Source organism: Labeo rohita, chromosome 21 (genome assembly GCF_022985175.1).
Source record: "Labeo rohita strain BAU-BD-2019 chromosome 21, IGBB_LRoh.1.0, whole genome shotgun sequence".
NCBI classification, from domain to species: Eukaryota; Metazoa; Chordata; class Actinopteri; order Cypriniformes; family Cyprinidae; genus Labeo; species Labeo rohita.
In genome coordinates, this window is record NC_066889.1 from 28,551,894 (window position 1) to 28,571,143 (window position 19,250).

The window sequence follows — 19,250 nt, forward strand, 5'->3', positions numbered from 1 at the left end:
CTGCCCGTTCTTTTTTTTTTTAAAGCGACAGGGTGTCTAGACAATCACATGACCCCCGACGCGCCAATGAGAGACACGGAGACAGCGACGCACACACATACACGCACACACCGACCGAGCTAGAGAGAGGGAGAGACACACAGGCGTCTGATCTTCATCTCGTTCTCAGTCCTTCAGTTCTTCATCGACTCGCTCGCGTCTCGGAAACTTCCCGCATATTTTGTGATCTGGAGACGGATGTTTGTGGATACTTCGAGCGTTACATTGTCGCGCCGCGTGAATAGTGGTCGGGGAACGCGAGGGGTTTTCTTCAGCGGGGTCTGATGTGGATTTATCGGCTGGTGTCAGTTCGAACCGAGCTGCAGATTTGATGTCAAACGAAGAAAACGGAAGATTAATAATCCCGATTCCGAACGAGCGCTGTGGATTAAGACCGAACTCGTTCCGATGATTGCGCACTGACATCCGAGATCGTTCCCAGCAGCCCGGACAGTCGCTTCAAGCTTTTTTCCTTTTTGGATTCCGTGTCGGTTCGTCTGGTGAAATATTAAAGTCTGGCGTATGAAACGGATCGCGTACGCTTCTCCTGCTCGCCGTTTCTCCGCCGTCTGCTCTGCGCCTGTGGATTCGGACCTCCGGATCTTCATGACTTGCGGACAAAATGGCCGTTTTGTAGCCGGGGAACCCTCTTGTCGTCCCGCATGTTCAGGACCAAACGATCGGGGCTCGTCCGGCGACTCTGGAGGAGCCGAGCGCCCGTGGAGGGCGAAGGGGACGCGGACACCGGTACGCGCGGTGGCGGCGGCGGCACCACCGCGGGCTGCTGCCTCGGGAAACCGGGCGCCAGCAAGCCGAACCCCGGCACCGAGGCCGAACTGAAAGCGCTGACGTACTCGATCCTGAAGAAGATCAAGGAGAAGCAGCTGGAGGTGCTCTTGCAGGCGGTCGAGTCCCGCGGGGGAGCGCGGAGCCCCTGCCTCCTCTTGCCCGGCAAAGTGGACGCCAGGCTGGGTCAACAGTCGTACCCGCTGCCGCTGCTGCTCTACAAGGTGTTCCGGTGGCCGGACCTCCGGCATTCCTCGGAATTAAAGAGACTTTCGTGCTGTGAATCTTACGGGAAAATCAACCCGGAGCTCGTGTGCTGCAACCCGCATCATATGAGCAGACTGTGCGAGCTCGGTACGAACCTCTCTCCTCTCTCCTCTCACGTATTTTGGGAAATGATGTGCTAAATCTGCGGGCTTTCGCTCCTACGCGTTATTATAGTCGCTGAAAAACATACGGAGGCTTATTCTGGCTCTTCTGTGCAGAAGAACAAGTATAGAGTGCCCGTGTAGGACTGTAATAACATTCATACAACACTGGCGTTTTGTGGCATTTAATTACAGCTCGGTTCTTACAACAGAATAGAGGGGATTTGAACTAAAATTATTCTGCCTGTTGTAAATGTTTCATATGGTGCATATCTTTTGGCTCATATGTGCAGAAGATCAAATAGAAGCTCTATCTTTGCTCATACAGTAGCTAAAAATGTTGTTAAATATATGACCTCTGCAGTGTAGTGTAAGAAATCTTTCTGACAGAAGCACACTTTTACATATGCGCTCTGCTTTGTAGCTTTTCAATAGCTCAGCCAACTGTTTCATCAAATAAGCATCAGCTACTGATTCTAATTATTATTCTGGTGCAGTGATAAATGTTGTGTTTCTACGTGGATAAATGCAACAGACTTTTCAGCTGGACCTCCAGTCTGTGGTTGTTCATGTGAAACCCGCCGGAGGCCCCAGCGTTCAGTGAAGTTAGTTTGCAGTGATCTGTGTGTGTGTGCGTGTGTGCGTGTGCGTGTGTGTGTGTGTGTGTGGAGTCTGGCGCCAGGCGGCCGTGTGTTTATCAGAGCTGTCCTGCCTGTAACCCTCAGCACTACACAAACACTTTTCCCAGAGAATGCCAGGCCTTATCATCAGCCCACATCTCCACTCACGGCCTCTCTCTCTCTCTCTTTCTTCTCTTCCAGAATCCCCCCCACCCCCGTACTCAAGATATCCCACCGATTTTCTTAAACCACCTGGTAAGTTGAAGTTTCATCTTAAATTTAAGCAGATGTGGAGTCTTTCAAAAGTTTAAAGTTGTTTGCAGTGACGTTTTATTGCATGTTTACTACGGTAATACCATGGTGTTCTCATCATTTAAATGCCATACCATCTGATTTTCTTAAACCATCTTGAAAGTTGAAGTTTCAACTTAAATTTGGAATCTTAAAAAGTTCAGTTTGACTTAAAAACTTTAATTTTTTGCACATTTACTGTGGTAACACCATGGCACTCCTACCATTTTAAATACCATCTCTTAACCGCCTTGTAAGCTGAAGATTCATCTTAAATTTAAACAAATGTGAAGTCTTCAAAAAGTAAAATGTGACTTACAAATAGCCTGCAATTAAGGTTTTTGCACATTTACTATAGTAATACTATGGTATTCTTACCATTTAAATACCATCTCTGAGATTTTCTTAAACCACCTTGTAAGCTGAAGATTCGTCTTAAATTTAAACCAAATTGTAGGCTTCAAAAAGTGTAATTTGACTTACAAATAGCTTGCAATTAAGTTTTTTTTTGCACATTTACTATAGTAATACCATGGAATTCTGGCCATTTAAATACCATCTCATCAATTTTCTTACGCTACTAGGTATGTTTAAGTTTCATCTTAAATTTTAGAAGATTTGCGCTCTTTAAAAAGTTTTGTTTGAGTTAAAAATGGCTTGCAATGGATGTTTTTGCACATTTACCATAGTAATACCATGGTATTCCGACCATTTCATCAATTTTGTTAAATCACTAGGCATGTTTAAGTTTCATCTTAAATTTAAGAAGATATGCAGTCTTTAAAAAGTTTTGTTTAAGTTAAAAATTGCTTGCAATAAAATATTTTGCACATTTACTATAGTAATACCATGGTATTCTGGCCATTTAAATACCATCTCATCAGTTGTCCTAAACCGCCTAGTATGTTTAAGTTTCCTCTTAAATTTGAGAAGATGTGAAGTCTTCAAAAAGTTCAATTTGATTTATTAATTAAGGTTTTTGCACATTTACTATAGTAATACCATGGTATTCTGACCGTTAAATGCCATCTCATCAGTTTTCCTAAACCGCCTGGTATGTTTAAGTTTCATCTTAAATTGAAGCTGACGTGGAGTCTTTAAAAATCATTTGCAGTGACGTTTTGGACATTTACAATGGTGTTTTTACCACGTAAATACTAGTACCCTGCTATAGGTAATGATACCGTTTTGTAAATCTTAGTACGCTTGCTAGGTTGTTTAGACGTTGTACCGTGGTAATAATGTGGTATATGAAGATAGTAATCATTTTGTGGCATGATTTCATATGGCTATACTTTAGTGTATCTACCATAGTACTGAATGATTACCATACTTAAACAGCACTTTGACTTTGCTTTTAACTCCAAAGTACTAGTAATTGGAGTAAATGCATAAATAGCACCGTGTAACAGACGTTATGATGTCGCCAGTCGTCTGAACGTTTGGCTGCGTTCTGGATGTTTGCGAGGGGAGAAGACGAGGAGTTCGGAAACGTGGATCACATAAAGGAAAAGCTGAGGGAGCTGATTTATCTGCCGAATTAATCTGAGGTTTTGGGAGTGTCGCTTTGCGTCTTTCCTCTGAGCGTTTGCTTTCTCTCTACCCATAGGCTCCTAAGCATGTCCTGTATATTCGCTTCAGATAAGCGTGTTGTGTTTGGCAGCGTCCCGGATGAGGTTTCCTGCCGATCGGCCCCGTAAAGATCCTTCTCGCTCCCGGCCAAAACTGCTCAGTTAAACCGTATCGCTTACGCATTGAGAAATTCATCCGAGTGCCTGTTTCGAAATCGTTTCTTTTAGCCCAAATTTGCGCGTCTCGATAATGTTTATAGTTTGTGTGTATGTGTGTGGGAACGACTCTACGCTGACTGACATTGGCTCTCGCTCATTGAGTCATTCTTCTTTTATGAATCAGTTTGGGGTTTCGGAGCGACTGAGAGAGAAAGCAAGAATGTGAACGAGAAAAGGCGCCGCGGTGGAGGACAGGAAAGCCAGTTTGGGGAGGACATTTCCTGTGAGGACACACACACACACACTTCCATTAGCTGCGTTGGGCTCTTGGACGCGAGACAGGGAACAATAGAAGACTGGCGATTTTCTCCGACTGAAAGAGAGAGTGACGCTGAACGCTGGGAGGAAGTTATTCGTCGCTTGTTCGATGTGTATGTGTGTGCTGATAATGCCAGGACGAGGGAGACCGTCTGTCACTGGTTTAGGACAACCGTCACACGTTCACGCGTGGTTCGCGGCTAGGTGCGACGAAGAGGCCGTTGACGCGAGCGAATTTGCATATCAATCGTTATAAGCTCTTAGACACAAACGTTCACACTTGTAATGACAAAGAAAGCAAAGTTTCGCCAAGAACTAGTGGCTTGCAAATGCTTTTGTGTGTGGCTGTCGTCTGATTTGGGACTTGAAGACGTCTTGGTCTCTTAACGTTTTAGTTTGGTTATTGTAAGAAACTTGCTTGTTATGGAGCGAATGCTCCAAGATGGACAGTTTTAAACACCTGGAAAATGAATCATAGCGTGTTTGAAGTTGCTGCTGCTTGATCCCACATCTTTTCCTCGCTCGCTCTCTCTCTTTGTGGTCGGGTTCAGGTTTGACCGTGCGTCTCATTAGACTGACCACAGCTCAGGGAAAGTGTCCAACTCCTGAAGTTGCTTCCGAAAGTGACACCATTTCACAGTTCACACACACAAATTGGCTAATTTTCGGAAATATCCTCTAATGGTGAACTTAAAAATTCATCATCCTTACACGTGGTTGGATGTCAACATGGTACATGTCCAGAAACTTGTGGTAAATCAATGAAATGTCTTGTATGTCAATGGGAATTAGCCTAGAGCAGGGATTCACAGGCTTTTTTGATATTGGTGAAAGGTAACATGACCTGAAAGTAAACACATAAAATATTTTAACTTTTTAGTAAATGTTTAATATTGATTGTTTTCAGGTTACTATTTTATTTTATTTTATTTTATTTTATTTTATAATTACCTTACTGTACTTGTAAATCCCAACACAAAGTAAGATATAACTTACTTTGGGTTGGGATTTACAATGCTAAAATCTTGTCATGATGCTAGTTCATGAAATGTAGTCAGTTTTTTACAAAGTTTTTAGCATGTTATTTTTGCTATTTAAGCTTGTTTCTGACTTCTTTTTAGGCAAAACCTAACAAAAGATAATTAGATGTGAAGTCTTTTTAAAGATAGTAAGGCTAATGTTCACTTTTGAGGTGTTTTTAAAGTCCCAAAGCATGGGGTTTGGAAAAGTACTTCAGATTAGCATTCGCCTGTTTCTTGACAAACCTAAAGTTTTTGTCTTCTTATCTTTGTTAGCATTAGTATATCACCATGTAACTAGTTCTTCATCTGTTTTAGGAAACTTTTTTATTGTTTAGCATGCCAGTTCATGTTATTTACATGGAAAAGATTCACGTTTAACCACAATTTCAGTCAGTGCCTTGGGCAAAACTTAACAAAAGATAATTAGATGAGAAATCTTGGTAAAGATAGTAAGGCTAATACTAACTTTTGAGGTGTTTTTGGAAAAGTACTTCAGATTAGCATTAGCCTGTTTCTTGTCTAGTTCTTAAATGATCTGCATTTGGAGTCGTTTCTTTGTGTCTGACATGCTAACTCATATAAAGATGTTGAATTATGTGGATTGTTTACTGTTAAACTCCAAATTAGTGACTTTAGCAAAACCGAGCATGAACATTTAAAGCTAATTTGATGAGAATGCTCACTTTTGAGGCATTTTTATAGTCCCAAGTTTGGGATTTGGAAAAGTACTGTAAGTTTGCATTACCTTGTTCCTTTAGAAACCTGAAGTTTCTGACTTTTTATCTTTGTTAGCATAAACCGTGCGCTAGCTAAACTGCTCTGAATCAGATCTGTGATTATCTTTACCATAAATAACCATGGTAGGTACCATCTTAAAAGATCCTCGTTGGCAGACGTTCATCTTTTATTGTGACTGACGTAGTTTCTCCTGCAGTTGTTTGATCACAGCAACTCCAGGAAACTGACGTTAGCTCCGAACATATGGAGGCAATATTCCAAGCCCGTTTATTAAAGGGTTAACATGAAAGAGGGAGCGACAGGGTGTTTTTCCTGTCTGCTCGCACGCCAATTAGAAAATTTACTGTACACGGTTTTCAAGGCTGCTGCTATTTCCTGACTAGCTCGTTGTTTTGGGCTTGATGGAGTATATCCTGCTAAACAGTGTATTCCTATTAGAGTGCTCGCAAACCACCGCTAGCTTTCTTGGCACAGGCTTCAGCCTCAGAAACGCTTTATTTATTTTGACAGAAAAGTAGGAGTAGGAAAATGAGCATCCGCTGGATTCAAACGATTTGACACAAAAATGAGGCCGACGTGTTTTTTTTGTCCTAAGAGCTGGGCGGGTCTTGTAACTGTGTGATTGACAGCTGTCACTCTGTTTCTCCGCAGATTCTCCAGGTTCTGTGCCTGCTTCCACTGAAACTGGAGGAACGGCGTATTCGGCCCCTATGGGGTTTTCAGGTAAGAGCTCAAGACCGTCCGTTGAACCTGTCTTTGCCGATTTGTTGAATCTTAAACAGAGCTGGAGAGTTGGGTATTTGTTTCTTGTATCGTCTTGTAAAGGTAGCGAACAGCACAGAAACGAGTGCTAAAGTCAACATGAAATCAAAATGGGCCAAATTTACTTCCTTACTGCGCATTCCTGATCTTATCGTACACATTATTCCAAAGAACAGCCATTTGTCTTTGTAATCTTTCATCAAAATGTTGTAACTTCCCCTGCACCTAAAAATACTTTCCTGATCCACTGATGTCTGCAAGACCATGCAGTCTATGGGATGATAATAGTCATCTAGCTATGCAGGTATTGTTTTAACAATCTAAATCAATCAAATCTGTTTGATCTGAAATGCATTCTGGTACAGAAAAGAAATAAATGCATGCTATTTATAACCGTTAGAATTAGGGTTTATTTTTCGGTTTTTAATTTTAGTGTGAGTTTTAGGATGTGCTTTTGTCATTTTTATTAGTTTCTGTATTTATTGATTGATTATTTATTTGTAATTTTAGTGCTTCAGTTTAAACTAATTTTATTTCATTTAATTGTCAGGGCAGCATTTCTAATTTATTTATTTTTTGTTATTTATATTAATGTACATGAATAAAAATGACAAAAGCAATAAATTAAAATTAGAAAATTTATTTTTTTTGTTTATCAGCTTTAATTTTTAGTAATTTTAGTATTTCAACTTAAACTTATTTTACTTTCCAATGCAACGTTTCAAGTTTTCAGTTTTATTTGATTTTATTTTTTTAATTTATTTTTGTTTTTATTTTGTTTTGTTTTATTTTTATTTCACTTTATTTGTTTATTTTGGCTTTGGTTCAGTTGACTAAAAGGATTTAAATACTTTTATTTGAAACTAACAATAACAAGTTTTTAGTCTATTTTAAATAAATAAATAAATTAATTAATTAATTAATAAGTAAAAGCACTGGTTTTATTTTATTTTATTTTATTTTATTTTTAATAGTTTAATTTTAATTAACAGTAATGACACTTATTTTGTGTCATCTTATTTATTTTAGTTAGTTTCAAGGTTTTTAATCGTTTTATTTTATTTTATTTTATTTTATTTTATTATTTTTAATAGTTATATTTTAATTAACAATAACAACGCTGATTTTGTGTTAACTTGTTTGTTTCAGTTAGTCGCCAAGTTTTTAATCTAAAATTATATTTTATTTAAATTTTGAATAGTTTCATTTTAGTTTACAATACCAACAGTGGTTTCATGTTGACTTTGCGCAATGTAAACATGGGTAAATTGCGTGTGTTGGTGAATGTTGTCTATGATCTGCTGTCATTTAGTAGACTAAACCTGGTCAGTCGTCCCGTCCTGAGCTCTGAACGCACGCAAACAGCGGCGATTTGTGTTTACGAGAGACCCTGCGAGAGTTAGAGAGGGTTTGGTTTGGTTTAGGCCGGGTTCCTGCATACAGATGGTTCTCATTACAGCGACTTTAAAGAGTTTTTATGATGGTGTTTAATTCAGCGCTGGGCGGAGTGAGTGTGTGTGTGTGTGTGTGAAGGGTCTTTAGATGGGTTTTCAGATAAGAACAGCTAAATGATGGAAGCTTTACATAAACACATGTTAAAGTACAGCTTTCTGCATATGTGTGTGCGCGTGTCTCCCTTTCGCTGGCCTCCACCGGCATTTGTTTTATGTTTCTTGTTTGTGTGTGTGTGGGATGAAAGATGGAGCGCTTCAATCCCAAGCAAACGCCTCCTCCCGACTCCTTTTACATTTTTGACCGTGATTGCGTCCCGCTTTCGTTCAGAGGTGTGTTTTTCCTGCTGAAATGACTGAATGGAGCTCAGAGAGGGAAGGAGCGTTGAGGGGGGAGGAGGAAAAGTTTGAGACAGAGGAAGAAAAGTCGGGCACACAGGAAGCACACTCCCAATGAAAGCGTCTCTCTGACCTCCTAATTCACTCGATGTGCTGCTCTAGACATCAGAGACAGACAGGTAGAGAGATCCGGAGACGCTGTGTAACATGCTTCAACTGTGTGTGTGTGTGTTTGGGATTATTGGATGAGAGTCTGAGCACTGTTTGTCCTGGTTAGGTTGAATTAAGAGTTAACCTTAATATGACGGAGAGACTTCCTGTGCTGACAGACAGATAAAGATACATTATTTAACATTAACTAACAGTGAGTAATATATATGTGACCCTGGACCACAAAACCAGTCTTACGTAGCACGAGTATAACTGTAGCAATAGCCAAAAATACATGTTTCCTATCGCAAATATATCAAAACATAGTTTTTCATTAGTAATATGCATTGCTAAGAACTTCATTTAGACAACTTTAAAGGTGATTTTCTCAATATTTTGAGATTTCAGATGTTCAAATAGTTGCATCTCAGCCAAAAATTGTTCTATCCTAACAAACCATACATCAATGGAAAGTTAATTTATTCAATTCATTTATTAATTTATTGACCCTTATGACTGGTTTTGTGTTCCAGGATCAAATATGTATTTTTGACAGCATTTATTAATCTTTGGCAACGTTATAAAAGATTTTTGTTTATTTATTTATTTATTTTTTTACATTTCTTTTATTTGAAATATAACCAAGTTTAAATTATTGTGATCTTTTTATGTTTTAAATTTTTTGTAGTTTTAGTACTTTTATGTGCTTTCTTTTTTTTTTTTTTTAAGTTTTAGTTTTGTAATATTTTAAAATATATCTTTTAGTACTTTAACAAACTTATGTTATTTAGCTGCTAACATTCTAATTTAAGTTTACATTTTTGAATTTAAATTTTAGTACTTCAACTTAAACCTATTTAACGTCAGTTGCCGAATCAACATTCTAATTTAAATTTAAATATTTAAGTTTAAATTTTAGTACTTCAGCTTAAATCTTTCTTTTTTTGAATGTCAGATAGTTGCCAAGGCAACATTCCAATTTAAGTTTAAAATTTAAAATTTAAATTTTAGAACTTCAGCTTAAACCTTTTTTTATGTCAGACAGTTGCCGAGGCAACATTTCTAATATTAGTTTAAAACTAAAACACTTCATATTTTCATGCACTTGCTTGGCTACTATACTAGTTTTAGATAAAGTTGAGTACCTTATTTTAACTTATTAACTTATTAAACATATTAAACATTATAGTTTTCTATGTGGACAAAAATGATTTGATTTGGGAAGAATGTCATCCGGTTATATTTCGGCCGATCTCCAATCAGACTTTTCTAAACACCCCGTGAATGTCCGTAGGGCCCTCGGCGACTGTAATACCCCCCTTAAGGGGCCTAAACGTTGTTACCGTGACAACCGCGCGCCTCATTCCAGGGTTGTTTGGGTTAGCCGAGGAGGAAAGGGCAGCACAGGAAATGACATCATGCCTCGGAGGAAAAAGCCTTGAGTCTTGGGTAGGGCCTCCCGGGCGCCTCCGCCGAGCGGAAAGAAAACATTACGAGAAAATGACACAAAGCAGCTACTTGAACGTCCAGAGCGACTTCATTGACGACATGTTTTGAACTGTGAGCGCTTTGTTGTGCTTTTCGCTCGTTACCGGCCGCTTCCTCTTCCATCAAACTTGGAATCTGACTTTGGCTCTTCATCCATTTCAAAACAAGGGTAGAAGAGGAACGCAGAAGAAGAAAGTCAGTACGGATGCCCTCAGGATCCAGACACCTCAGCCACAAACATTTTTTTAAAACCGCAATCTAATCGCTTAACTAAACACACAGACAGACGGGATGTTTTCTCACGCACACACGTGATCCCTTCATTCAGAAAGTCTTTCACAGCAATCAAGCAGCCAGTCTGACCGGATATGATGAACAATTCAACATCACATTATAATTATTTACCGTCTAAACGAGAATAAAACAACAATGCAGGCGTCTCCGCTCTATGGGCTCGACTGTTTGCCTAAATTAGGGTCTGGAAGCAAAAAAAAAAGTAAAAAAATATGTATGTATAGCGTGAAAACGTGAAAGTAATTAAATAATATTAAATTAAATTAAATAATAAATATTAAATGAACAAGACACAAAAACAATAATATAAAAAATAAATACAAATTTGCTTAAAATAAATAAATGACTAAAAAATGAATTTGGAAAACGTAGTAGAGATTAAAAAATAGAATAGAGTAAATATTTATATAAAATGAATAAGATTAAAATAAATAGCAATTAGATTAAGATAAGTAAACATTAGGAAAAAAACAACAAATAAAAAAAGAATACAATAAATAATAATTTAATTATAAATTTTAAAAATTAGGTTATACAAAATAGAATAAATAATAAAGATTCAACAAAGATGATTAAAATAAATAAATAATAATCTGATTAATATAAGAAAAAAATATTAGAATAAATACAAATGTGTATAAAATAGTTAAAAACTGTTAAAAATAGTTAAAAATAATTTAAAAAATGTATTTAAATAAGTAAAACTGTTCAGTACTATACTGAGTAGAACAACAACATTTTCAAAATAATGTTTGACCATGTTTAGGGGTCTGTGGAATCTATGCAAGCCAATTAAATTATTAAAATAAAATAAATTAAAACTAGATTTAAAAAAAAAAAAAAAAAGAATAATAACAAAAATATTTAACACAAATTATTTTTTTAAAAAGTTTATAAAATACTAAAATAATTGAATAAAATAATTAAAAAGAAATTTGATTAAAATAAGTAATACAGTACTGAGTAGAAAAACAACATAATAATGTAGCTTAATAGAAACTGAATGTATTCAAAATAATATTTGATCACATTTGGGTGTTTTCAATTGAAAACTCCCGGTGTGCGCGAGCACACACACATACACATACGCACACAATCACTAGGATCTGGTTCTCACACTGATTGTTAACATCCTGAATTCAGAACAATGGCTCGTTATTCCGATGATCGTCATATCAGCTCTCATGAAATCATAGATGTGACACCAGATTCAGTCAATAGCACTGTGACTTTTTATTGGTGGAGAGAGTTAAACTGCTGACCTTTGACCTCATAATCAACATGATGTCATAAACCGCTTCCTTTGGCCTGACGCTCCCACAGCGAGCGTACAGTATACGACCTGTGCGTTGTAAAACCCGAGCCGTCTGATCCACGTATTAGTGCACAATGGAGGACGACGTGAAGTATTTCCTGTGTGTTGCAGGTTTTCCTGACTCTGTGTGTGTGTGTGTGTTATGTAATAGCTCTCAGTCTAATTGCCAGTTTCCTTTATTGACTCCCAAACAAAGAAGCTGCCAAACATTTGTCCGTCCGTCCATCCGTCCGTCCGTCTGCGTGTCTCTCGGTTGAGCGCGTGTGAGATTGTTGTTATGATAACGACGCCCGAGGAAAAAGATAATATTTATAGAGCCGTAACTGACACACACACATCAGAGAACTTGCCTCCGGGTTTGTTTGTTTAGTTGGTATTTTGCATGACGAATCCCAAACGTCTGCCAGTTTTGTGCATTCGTTTCATCTGCACACGAACGGGAAGGCTAACGCTTCTTTGTAGGCGCTGTGGTGTGAACGGTCTGCTTCTATAGCTAGCTGCAGATTAAATATTAGTAAATAAATCTCAAATATATGTATAATACTTTTGCAGTTGTACTGTAAAAAAGTTATTGTTGTTCTTAAATACTCATTTTACAGTGAAACTGTATAATAATAATGTTTATATTTTTATGTAGTAATAATAGTAATAATAACCAATAATAATCATATTTTTTTGTCTTAAATACACCATTTTTATTTTACAGTGGAAATATTACAATAGTAACATTTCCTATTTTGTTTTGTCTTTTCATTTAGTAATAATAATCACAATAATATTTTTAAAAATACTTTTCCTAAATTAATATTATCCTTAAATTTCATTTTCCAGCTAAATGTTACAGTAGTAATGTAATAATAATAATTTTAATAAATAATATTTTTGCCTTTAAAACTCTGTTTTTTTCTATTTACAGTGAAATATTACAATAGTGATTCTTGTAATATTTTTTTATAAAATAAAATAATAATAATAATTATTAATAATAATAATAATAATAATAATCGCAATAACATTTTTTCATTCTTACCAGTAACATTTTACAGTAGTAATGTTTCTTATTTTGTTAAATATTTTTATTTAGCAATAATAATCTTAAAACCAATAATAATAATAATTGTTATGTTTTAATAATGTTTTAAATGCTTACATTTTTATTTTTTTATTAATACTTACTTTAGTAATTACAATAATATTTATTATTTTTAACTACATTTTTATTTTACAGTGGAAAAAAATATAATAGTAATGTTTCCAATTTTGTTTAATATTTTTATTAATAATAATATTTTATTATATTTATATAATATTAGATTTTATTTAACAGTCAAATATTTACAATAATAATGTTTATTTTAATATTTTCATGTAGTAATAATAATTGTGAAGTATTATTGTTTATAGCCATATTGTTATGTAATCACAAAATTGTGCAGCTGATCAAAGAAACACAGCAAACCTCTTTTATCAGAAAAGTATTTTTCTTGAATAATTTTTTGCATCTGTGTTCTTACATGCTTTTATTTCTGGCGTCTGAAGGGTTCGCATAACCCGTGTTGAGCGTCATCATGTGCAGTCGTCATCATCGGTTTAGGTTTAGGCCCCTGACCTCTGACCCCTGACCTCACGGCGTGTCCTCCGGCAGGCGTGCCGCTCGCTCGATTCACGTCCGCACGCCGTCAGCGGATAAGAGCGCCGGCTGGTCGTAAAAGAGGCCGTCGCCTCCCGTGAACCTCAGTCAGACGAGAGACGATCAATAAAAACACCGACTTCCCTCCAGTGTGTGTGTGTGTGTGTGTGTGTGTGTGGAGACAGACAGAAATAATCATTAACTTCTCCAGACTGCTGAGTGACTCTCATCTGTGTGTGTGTGTGTGTGATTCCATTAGATGTCCAGACACTTTCTGCTGTTTTTTTTGTTCGTTTGATGTACAAAGTGACTGTTTAAAAAGCTGAGTCTCCTTAAATGGAAAAACTTTGCCCGCGTACTCTGAAAACGCCACTCTGTGTCTGCGTGTGTCTGTGTGTCTGTGTGTCTGTGTGTGTGTGTGTGTGTGTGTGTGTGTGTTTGGTATTTGAGCGCTCAGACCAAAGGGAGCCAGTGTGGACAGAGGAAGGATGGTTTGTTACCTGAGGCAGTAAAGCTCTAAATGGAGATTTGACTTCAGCTCAACCACAAACAAAGACCCTGAGTGTGTGTGTGTGTGTGTGTGTGTGAGAAAGAGTCGTTTTGTCCCTTCTAGAAGAGAAAGAAAGAATGAAACTGCTTGGGGGGAAGGGAGAGAGAAAGAGAGAGAGAGGGGTTTAAAATGGCCCCATAAAATCAGTTTTATTTTTTCCTAAAATCTGTTTCATTTACTTACTTACAAATTCTGTCTTTTCTGTTGTAGTTTTATTCAATACAAGTCTTAATTTTCCTGGATTCCTTTAATTTTTTTTTAAACTAGTTTGTTTGTTTGTTTACAAATTTCATGCTTTATTTATTTATTTATTTATTTATTGTAGATTCCATTCTGTTTTTCTCTAAAATTCAGTTTTGTTTGTTTGCTTACAAATTTAATGCTTTTTGGGAGTTTTTCTGGATCCCAGTCTATTTTTCTCTAAAATTCTGTTTTTCTTGTTTATTTGTTTACAAATGTTATGGTTTGTTTTATTTTTTCTGTATTCCATTCCATTTTCTCTAAAATTCTGTTTTGTTTGTTAGTTTGCAAATTTCATGCTTTGTGTTTTATTTTTATCTTTTTGATTCTATTCAGTTTTTCTCTAAATTTTTATTTGTTTGTTTATTTTTTAGTTTTCTGCTTTAATTTTTTATATTCTGTTTTCATTTTATGTTCTGTTTTTATTGTTTTTGGATTCCATTTTAATAGTTTAATTCAATTTTTAGCCATTAAACAGCATGTCTATCCATTTTAATTTTCAAAACTTAATATAATACAGTATAATAAAATGTAAAAAAAAAAAAAAAAAATACATCTGTACTGTATAAATCAAACTCTGATGTAAAAATATCTTGATTTTGTGATATTCTTATATAATAATGTTAAAAATAATATACGTGTAAAATCTTATTTTTTATTTAATTGTATATTAATTTGAGAAGTACATTTTACTATTTAATAGCAATATATTTCTAGCATAGTTTCCAGTTATCCAGTTTTTGGCAGTTTGTCATAAAGACCTTTGAGTTTCTGTTTCTGTGCAATAACTCGTGGAGCTCTAGTTGAGAGCGTTTGGACTAATAGAGTTCAGGATGTCAACTGAAAGCTTGAGGCTGTAGAAGACATGAGGTGTGTGTGTGTCATGTTGCACGCTCTATTTCAGGACACTCTCTGCGTCTGGCTGTCACCATGTCATTCGGGGTGACACTGTGGTCATCCAACCGACCGACACCGAGACGCCACACACACACGCCAGTAAATCCATAACCTATACGCACAAATCCGTTCACACGCACACACGCAAGTACCTGTGCAGTTGTGGGCGTCTGTTTGAATAAACACATTATGTCGTCTGAACACACACAGACAAACTCAGTGGTCTGTTTGATGTATGATCTGTGTTCGTGTGTGTGTGTTACTCAGGTTTGCTTGCTGTTCACCGTGTTGTCAGAGAGACTAGTCAACTATTAAGATTAAAATAGCATCAGTCTGGCACATGGCAACCACACACACTAAACATTAAACAGCTAGTTGTGTGTCAGTATAATGACTCCTCTACATAATAGTAAACAGGAAGTAGACACTGTTGTTTCCTATGCTGCAGTGATGGTAATATGATGAAATATTGATATATACACACCATGGTGTTGCTGTGGTTTTTACGCTATGTAATTTGATGCTGTAAATGACAATTTAAGATTTATAAAGCATTTTATGCTCATCAAGGCTGCATTTATTTGATTTAAAATACAGTAAAAACAGTAAAATTTTGAAAACATTTTACAATTAATAATAACCATGTTCAATTTGAATATATTGCAAATTGTAATTTATTCCTGTACTCAAACCTGCATTTTTCAGCATCATTACTCAAGTCTTCAGTCACATGGTCATTCTGACACCATCACTGTACCATGCTACTACCACATTATTATCATATGGTGTTATTTTCTCATGGTACAAAAAGTAGCATGATTCACTAATAGTTATTTTAATATATACCTTGATACAGTTTGATTACTATATGCACATACAATACTACTTAAATGGCACCGTAAGCTCTTCAAAGAATATAATGGTATTACCATGGTAGCACATCCAAACAAGCATGTTTGTAAGGGTTGTAATGACGGCTCTACCTACTCTAGTCATCAACATAGTCTGGGCTGGTGCGTAATTAACTACACTGCTAAATTACGGCCTACTCACCCGATCTGAGATTAAAGAGAGACTGTCTTTACTGTAGACAAAGAGTCCAGATGACTAAAGAACTGAAAGCAAAAACGTTGCGCAAAGCATGAAATTTTCTGGTTTAGTATATGGAGCAATGAGATTTCCTGTAGGCGGAGCTAAGTTGCATAAGTTCGTTGCATTATTATTATATATTTGGTGTGTCTTCTATATTGTTACATCACAAAGCTCACAATGGGCGTTGACGGTGGATTTCTCCTATCGCCGTCAAAACTGCCGTTAGTTGGTGAGGGCGAGCACAGTTGCAGATTTATTGTTGAGTTGACGTCAGAACATTGTTCGGGTTGGCGCACGGAACAGAGGCGGCCCAGACGAATGATAAGCAGTACTGCTAATGTAAACAAGCGCTGGAGGCCAGTGGCGCTGCTCTGTGCGGGGCGGCAGATTCCTCACATTCCGTCGCTGGCTCTCGTGAGCGCTGAAATTAAGGATGCAAGATATGTTTGGCAGAGCTCAGGACGGTTTTCCTGGACAGGAGGCATGAGATAGTGTGAAAGTGTGTGTGTTTACGTTTTTGTGCTGGTGTTCCCATCTAATCTAGTCAATTTATCTCCTCAACTCTCTCCTTCCTTCCTCAACAACACTTTTGAAACTCTACCAAAGGCAGTTTATGATTGGTCTTACTGGTCCAAGTTGGTCACAGACTATTGGTGCTCTTGATTTTAGCCTGATAGATCATCTTGGTCAGGTTGGAAGAGTTTGAAGACTACCTTGAACCAGCAAGTACCAATTCGGCCACCCTAATCTAGTATCTTCTGGGTTTTACAACTAGGATTCAGTGAAGTTCACTCAATAAATACTTTGTTTAATTTTACTTTGTTGGAAACACTAGTTAAGCCAGTTGTTCTTACTGGTCCAAGTTGGTCATAATCTAGTCTAGATGGTTAATCAGTCAGTTGGTCTTGGTTTCAGCCTGGTAGACCATATTGGTTAGGCTGAAAGAGCTTGTAGACCACCTTGGACCAGCAAGTACCACCTTGATCTGGTATCTTCTTCAGCAGAGTTTCACTCCATGAAGTTAAATTGGCATAAAAAAATTGGTTCTTGTTGGAAGGTCTAGAGAAGCCAATATCGGGTGGTTCTTACTGGTCCAAGTTGGTTATAATCTAGTTTAGATGGTTTATCAGTTGGCCTACCAACTGGTAGTTATGGTTTTAGTCAAGAAAACCATCTTGATCAGGCTGGAGGAGCTTGTAGACCGCCTTGGACCAGCAAGTACCAATTTGACCACCTTGATCTAGTATCTTCTGGGGGGTTTTTCCAAGCAGAGATTCAGTTTATTAGATTCAGTGAACTTGATGAAGTTTATTTGGCATGAATAACAATTGGTTCTTGTTGGAAAGTCTAGTGAAGCCAAAAATCTGATGGTTCTTACTGGTCCAAGTTGGTCATAATCAAGTCTAGATGATCAGTCAGTTGGTTTCAGTCCTGTAAACCATCTTGATCAGGCTGGAGATGCTTGTAGACCAACTTGGACCAATAAGTACCAGTTTGACCACCTTGATCTAGTATCTTCTGGTTTTTCGAGCAGGGTTTCAATGAAGTTCTTTCTCGTTCCTTCCTCGATCACTTTTACTCTGTTGAAAACTCTAGTAAAGCTGATTTCTGGTGGTTCTTACTGGTCCAAGTTCTAGTTTTTTCAGCAGGGATTCAGTGAAGGTCAATTAATGGAGTTTAATCTGTCTCAAGTCTAATGTCTTTTGGAAACTCTAGTATGGTTTCTGATGGTTCTTACTGGTCCGAGTAGGTCATAATCTAGGTTAGATGGATAATTAGTTGGTCTAGCCATTGGTTGTGTTGGTTTCAGCCTGGTAGACCATCCTGGCCAGGTCAGAAGGGCTTGTAGACCACCTTGGACCAACAAGTGCCATTTCCTTGCTTTTCCAGCAGGGATTTAATGAAGTTCACCTGATGAAGTTTAATTGGCATAGTTAATAACCACGTCTTTCTTGTCTCTCTGCAGATTCCCTGGCTCTTCAGGAGCGTGGAGAGCAGCCTCACTGGTGTGTGGTGGCGTACTGGGAGGAAAAGACCCGCGTTGGGCGCCTCTACTCCGTCCAGGAGCCGTCTCTGGACATCTTCTATGACCTACCTCAGGGCACGGGCTTTTGCTTGGGCCAGCTCGCCTCCGACAACAAGAGTCAACTGGTGCAAATGGTTCGGGCCAAGATCGGCTACGGCATCCAGCTGAGCCGCGAACCCGACGGCGTGTGGGTGTATAACCGGAGTTGCTACCCCATATTCATCAAGTCAGCCACACTGGACAACCCCGACTCGCGTACGCTGCTGGTGCATAAAGTATTCCCCGGGTTCTCCATCAAGGCCTTCGACTTCGAGAAGGCGGGGAGCCTACAGCGGCCCAACGACCACGAGTTCAGCCAGCAGCCGCGGACGGGCTTCACCGTGCAGATCAGTTTTGTGAAGGGCTGGGGGCAGTGCTACACCAGACAGTTCATCAGCAGCTGCCCCTGCTGGCTGGAGGTCATATTCAATAACCGATAACAGCGAGCCCCGCCCCCTCACCTCACCACGCCCCCCATTCCTTCATCGCCATGGAGACGGACTAGCCCTTACCTTTTATGGACTACGTTGTTTTTGTTTTCGCAAGAAGTTCTCCGGAGGATGTTTTACCAGAGATATGGAAAAACGAAAACTCACTTTGACTTGTTTAATAAATGACTAAGATTTAATTAAGTGAAATAAAAGCTAAAATGTATTTTATGTTAAATATAAATATATTATTACCTGTAAATACGAAGTTTTATATGCATTGTTATTTATGTATTGTGCAATGTGTTGATGAGAAAAAGAGATGCACTTTGCTTAATATAAATGCAAACAAAGAAATGCCAAAATAAAACAAAAAATACCGAATACGTCACCGATTTTGTGCTTGTTTTGCTAATCCAGTGGTTTTTGTAGGTTTTATTCTTGTCTTAAAATGTTGTTTTTTTTCCAACCATAAATTAAACCACGGTCACGAAAAACCTGGACATAATACAATTTCCATCCATTTACTCTTTTGCACAGCTCTAAAATATTTTTAAAACATAATAATATTAAAAAAAAAAATAATAATAATAAAAATATATATATTTATTTATTTATTTATATATATATTAATATA

At 37.5% G+C, this 19,250-nt stretch overlaps 1 protein-coding gene across 1 annotated transcript; it reads left to right on the forward strand.

Moving 5' to 3' along the window:
- Positions 1-95: 95 nt before the first annotated feature.
- On the forward strand, positions 96-18,999 carry smad7 (SMAD family member 7). The gene is made up of 4 exons (XM_051093142.1): positions 96-1,179; positions 2,015-2,068; positions 6,564-6,635; positions 18,087-18,999. Exons 1-4 carry the CDS (start codon positions 702-704, stop codon positions 18,623-18,625), a joined length of 1,143 nt encoding a protein of 380 aa, XP_050949099.1. The 5' UTR covers positions 96-701; the 3' UTR covers positions 18,626-18,999.
- The last annotated feature ends 251 nt before the right edge of the window (positions 19,000-19,250 follow it).

What these genes read in the sequence shown, in the direction of transcription:
- smad7 (XM_051093142.1), top strand. Translation starts at nt 702, where the DNA reads ATGTTCAGGACCAAACGATCGGGGCTCGTCCGGCGACTCTGGAGGAGC. An exon ending in GAGCAGACTGTGCGAGCTCG is followed by an intron (nt 1,180 to 2,014) that starts GTACGAACCTCT and finishes CTTCTCTTCCAG; the next exon opens with AATCCCCCCCACCCCCGTAC. An exon ending in CGATTTTCTTAAACCACCTG is followed by an intron (nt 2,069 to 6,563) that starts GTAAGTTGAAGT and finishes GTTTCTCCGCAG; the next exon opens with ATTCTCCAGGTTCTGTGCCT.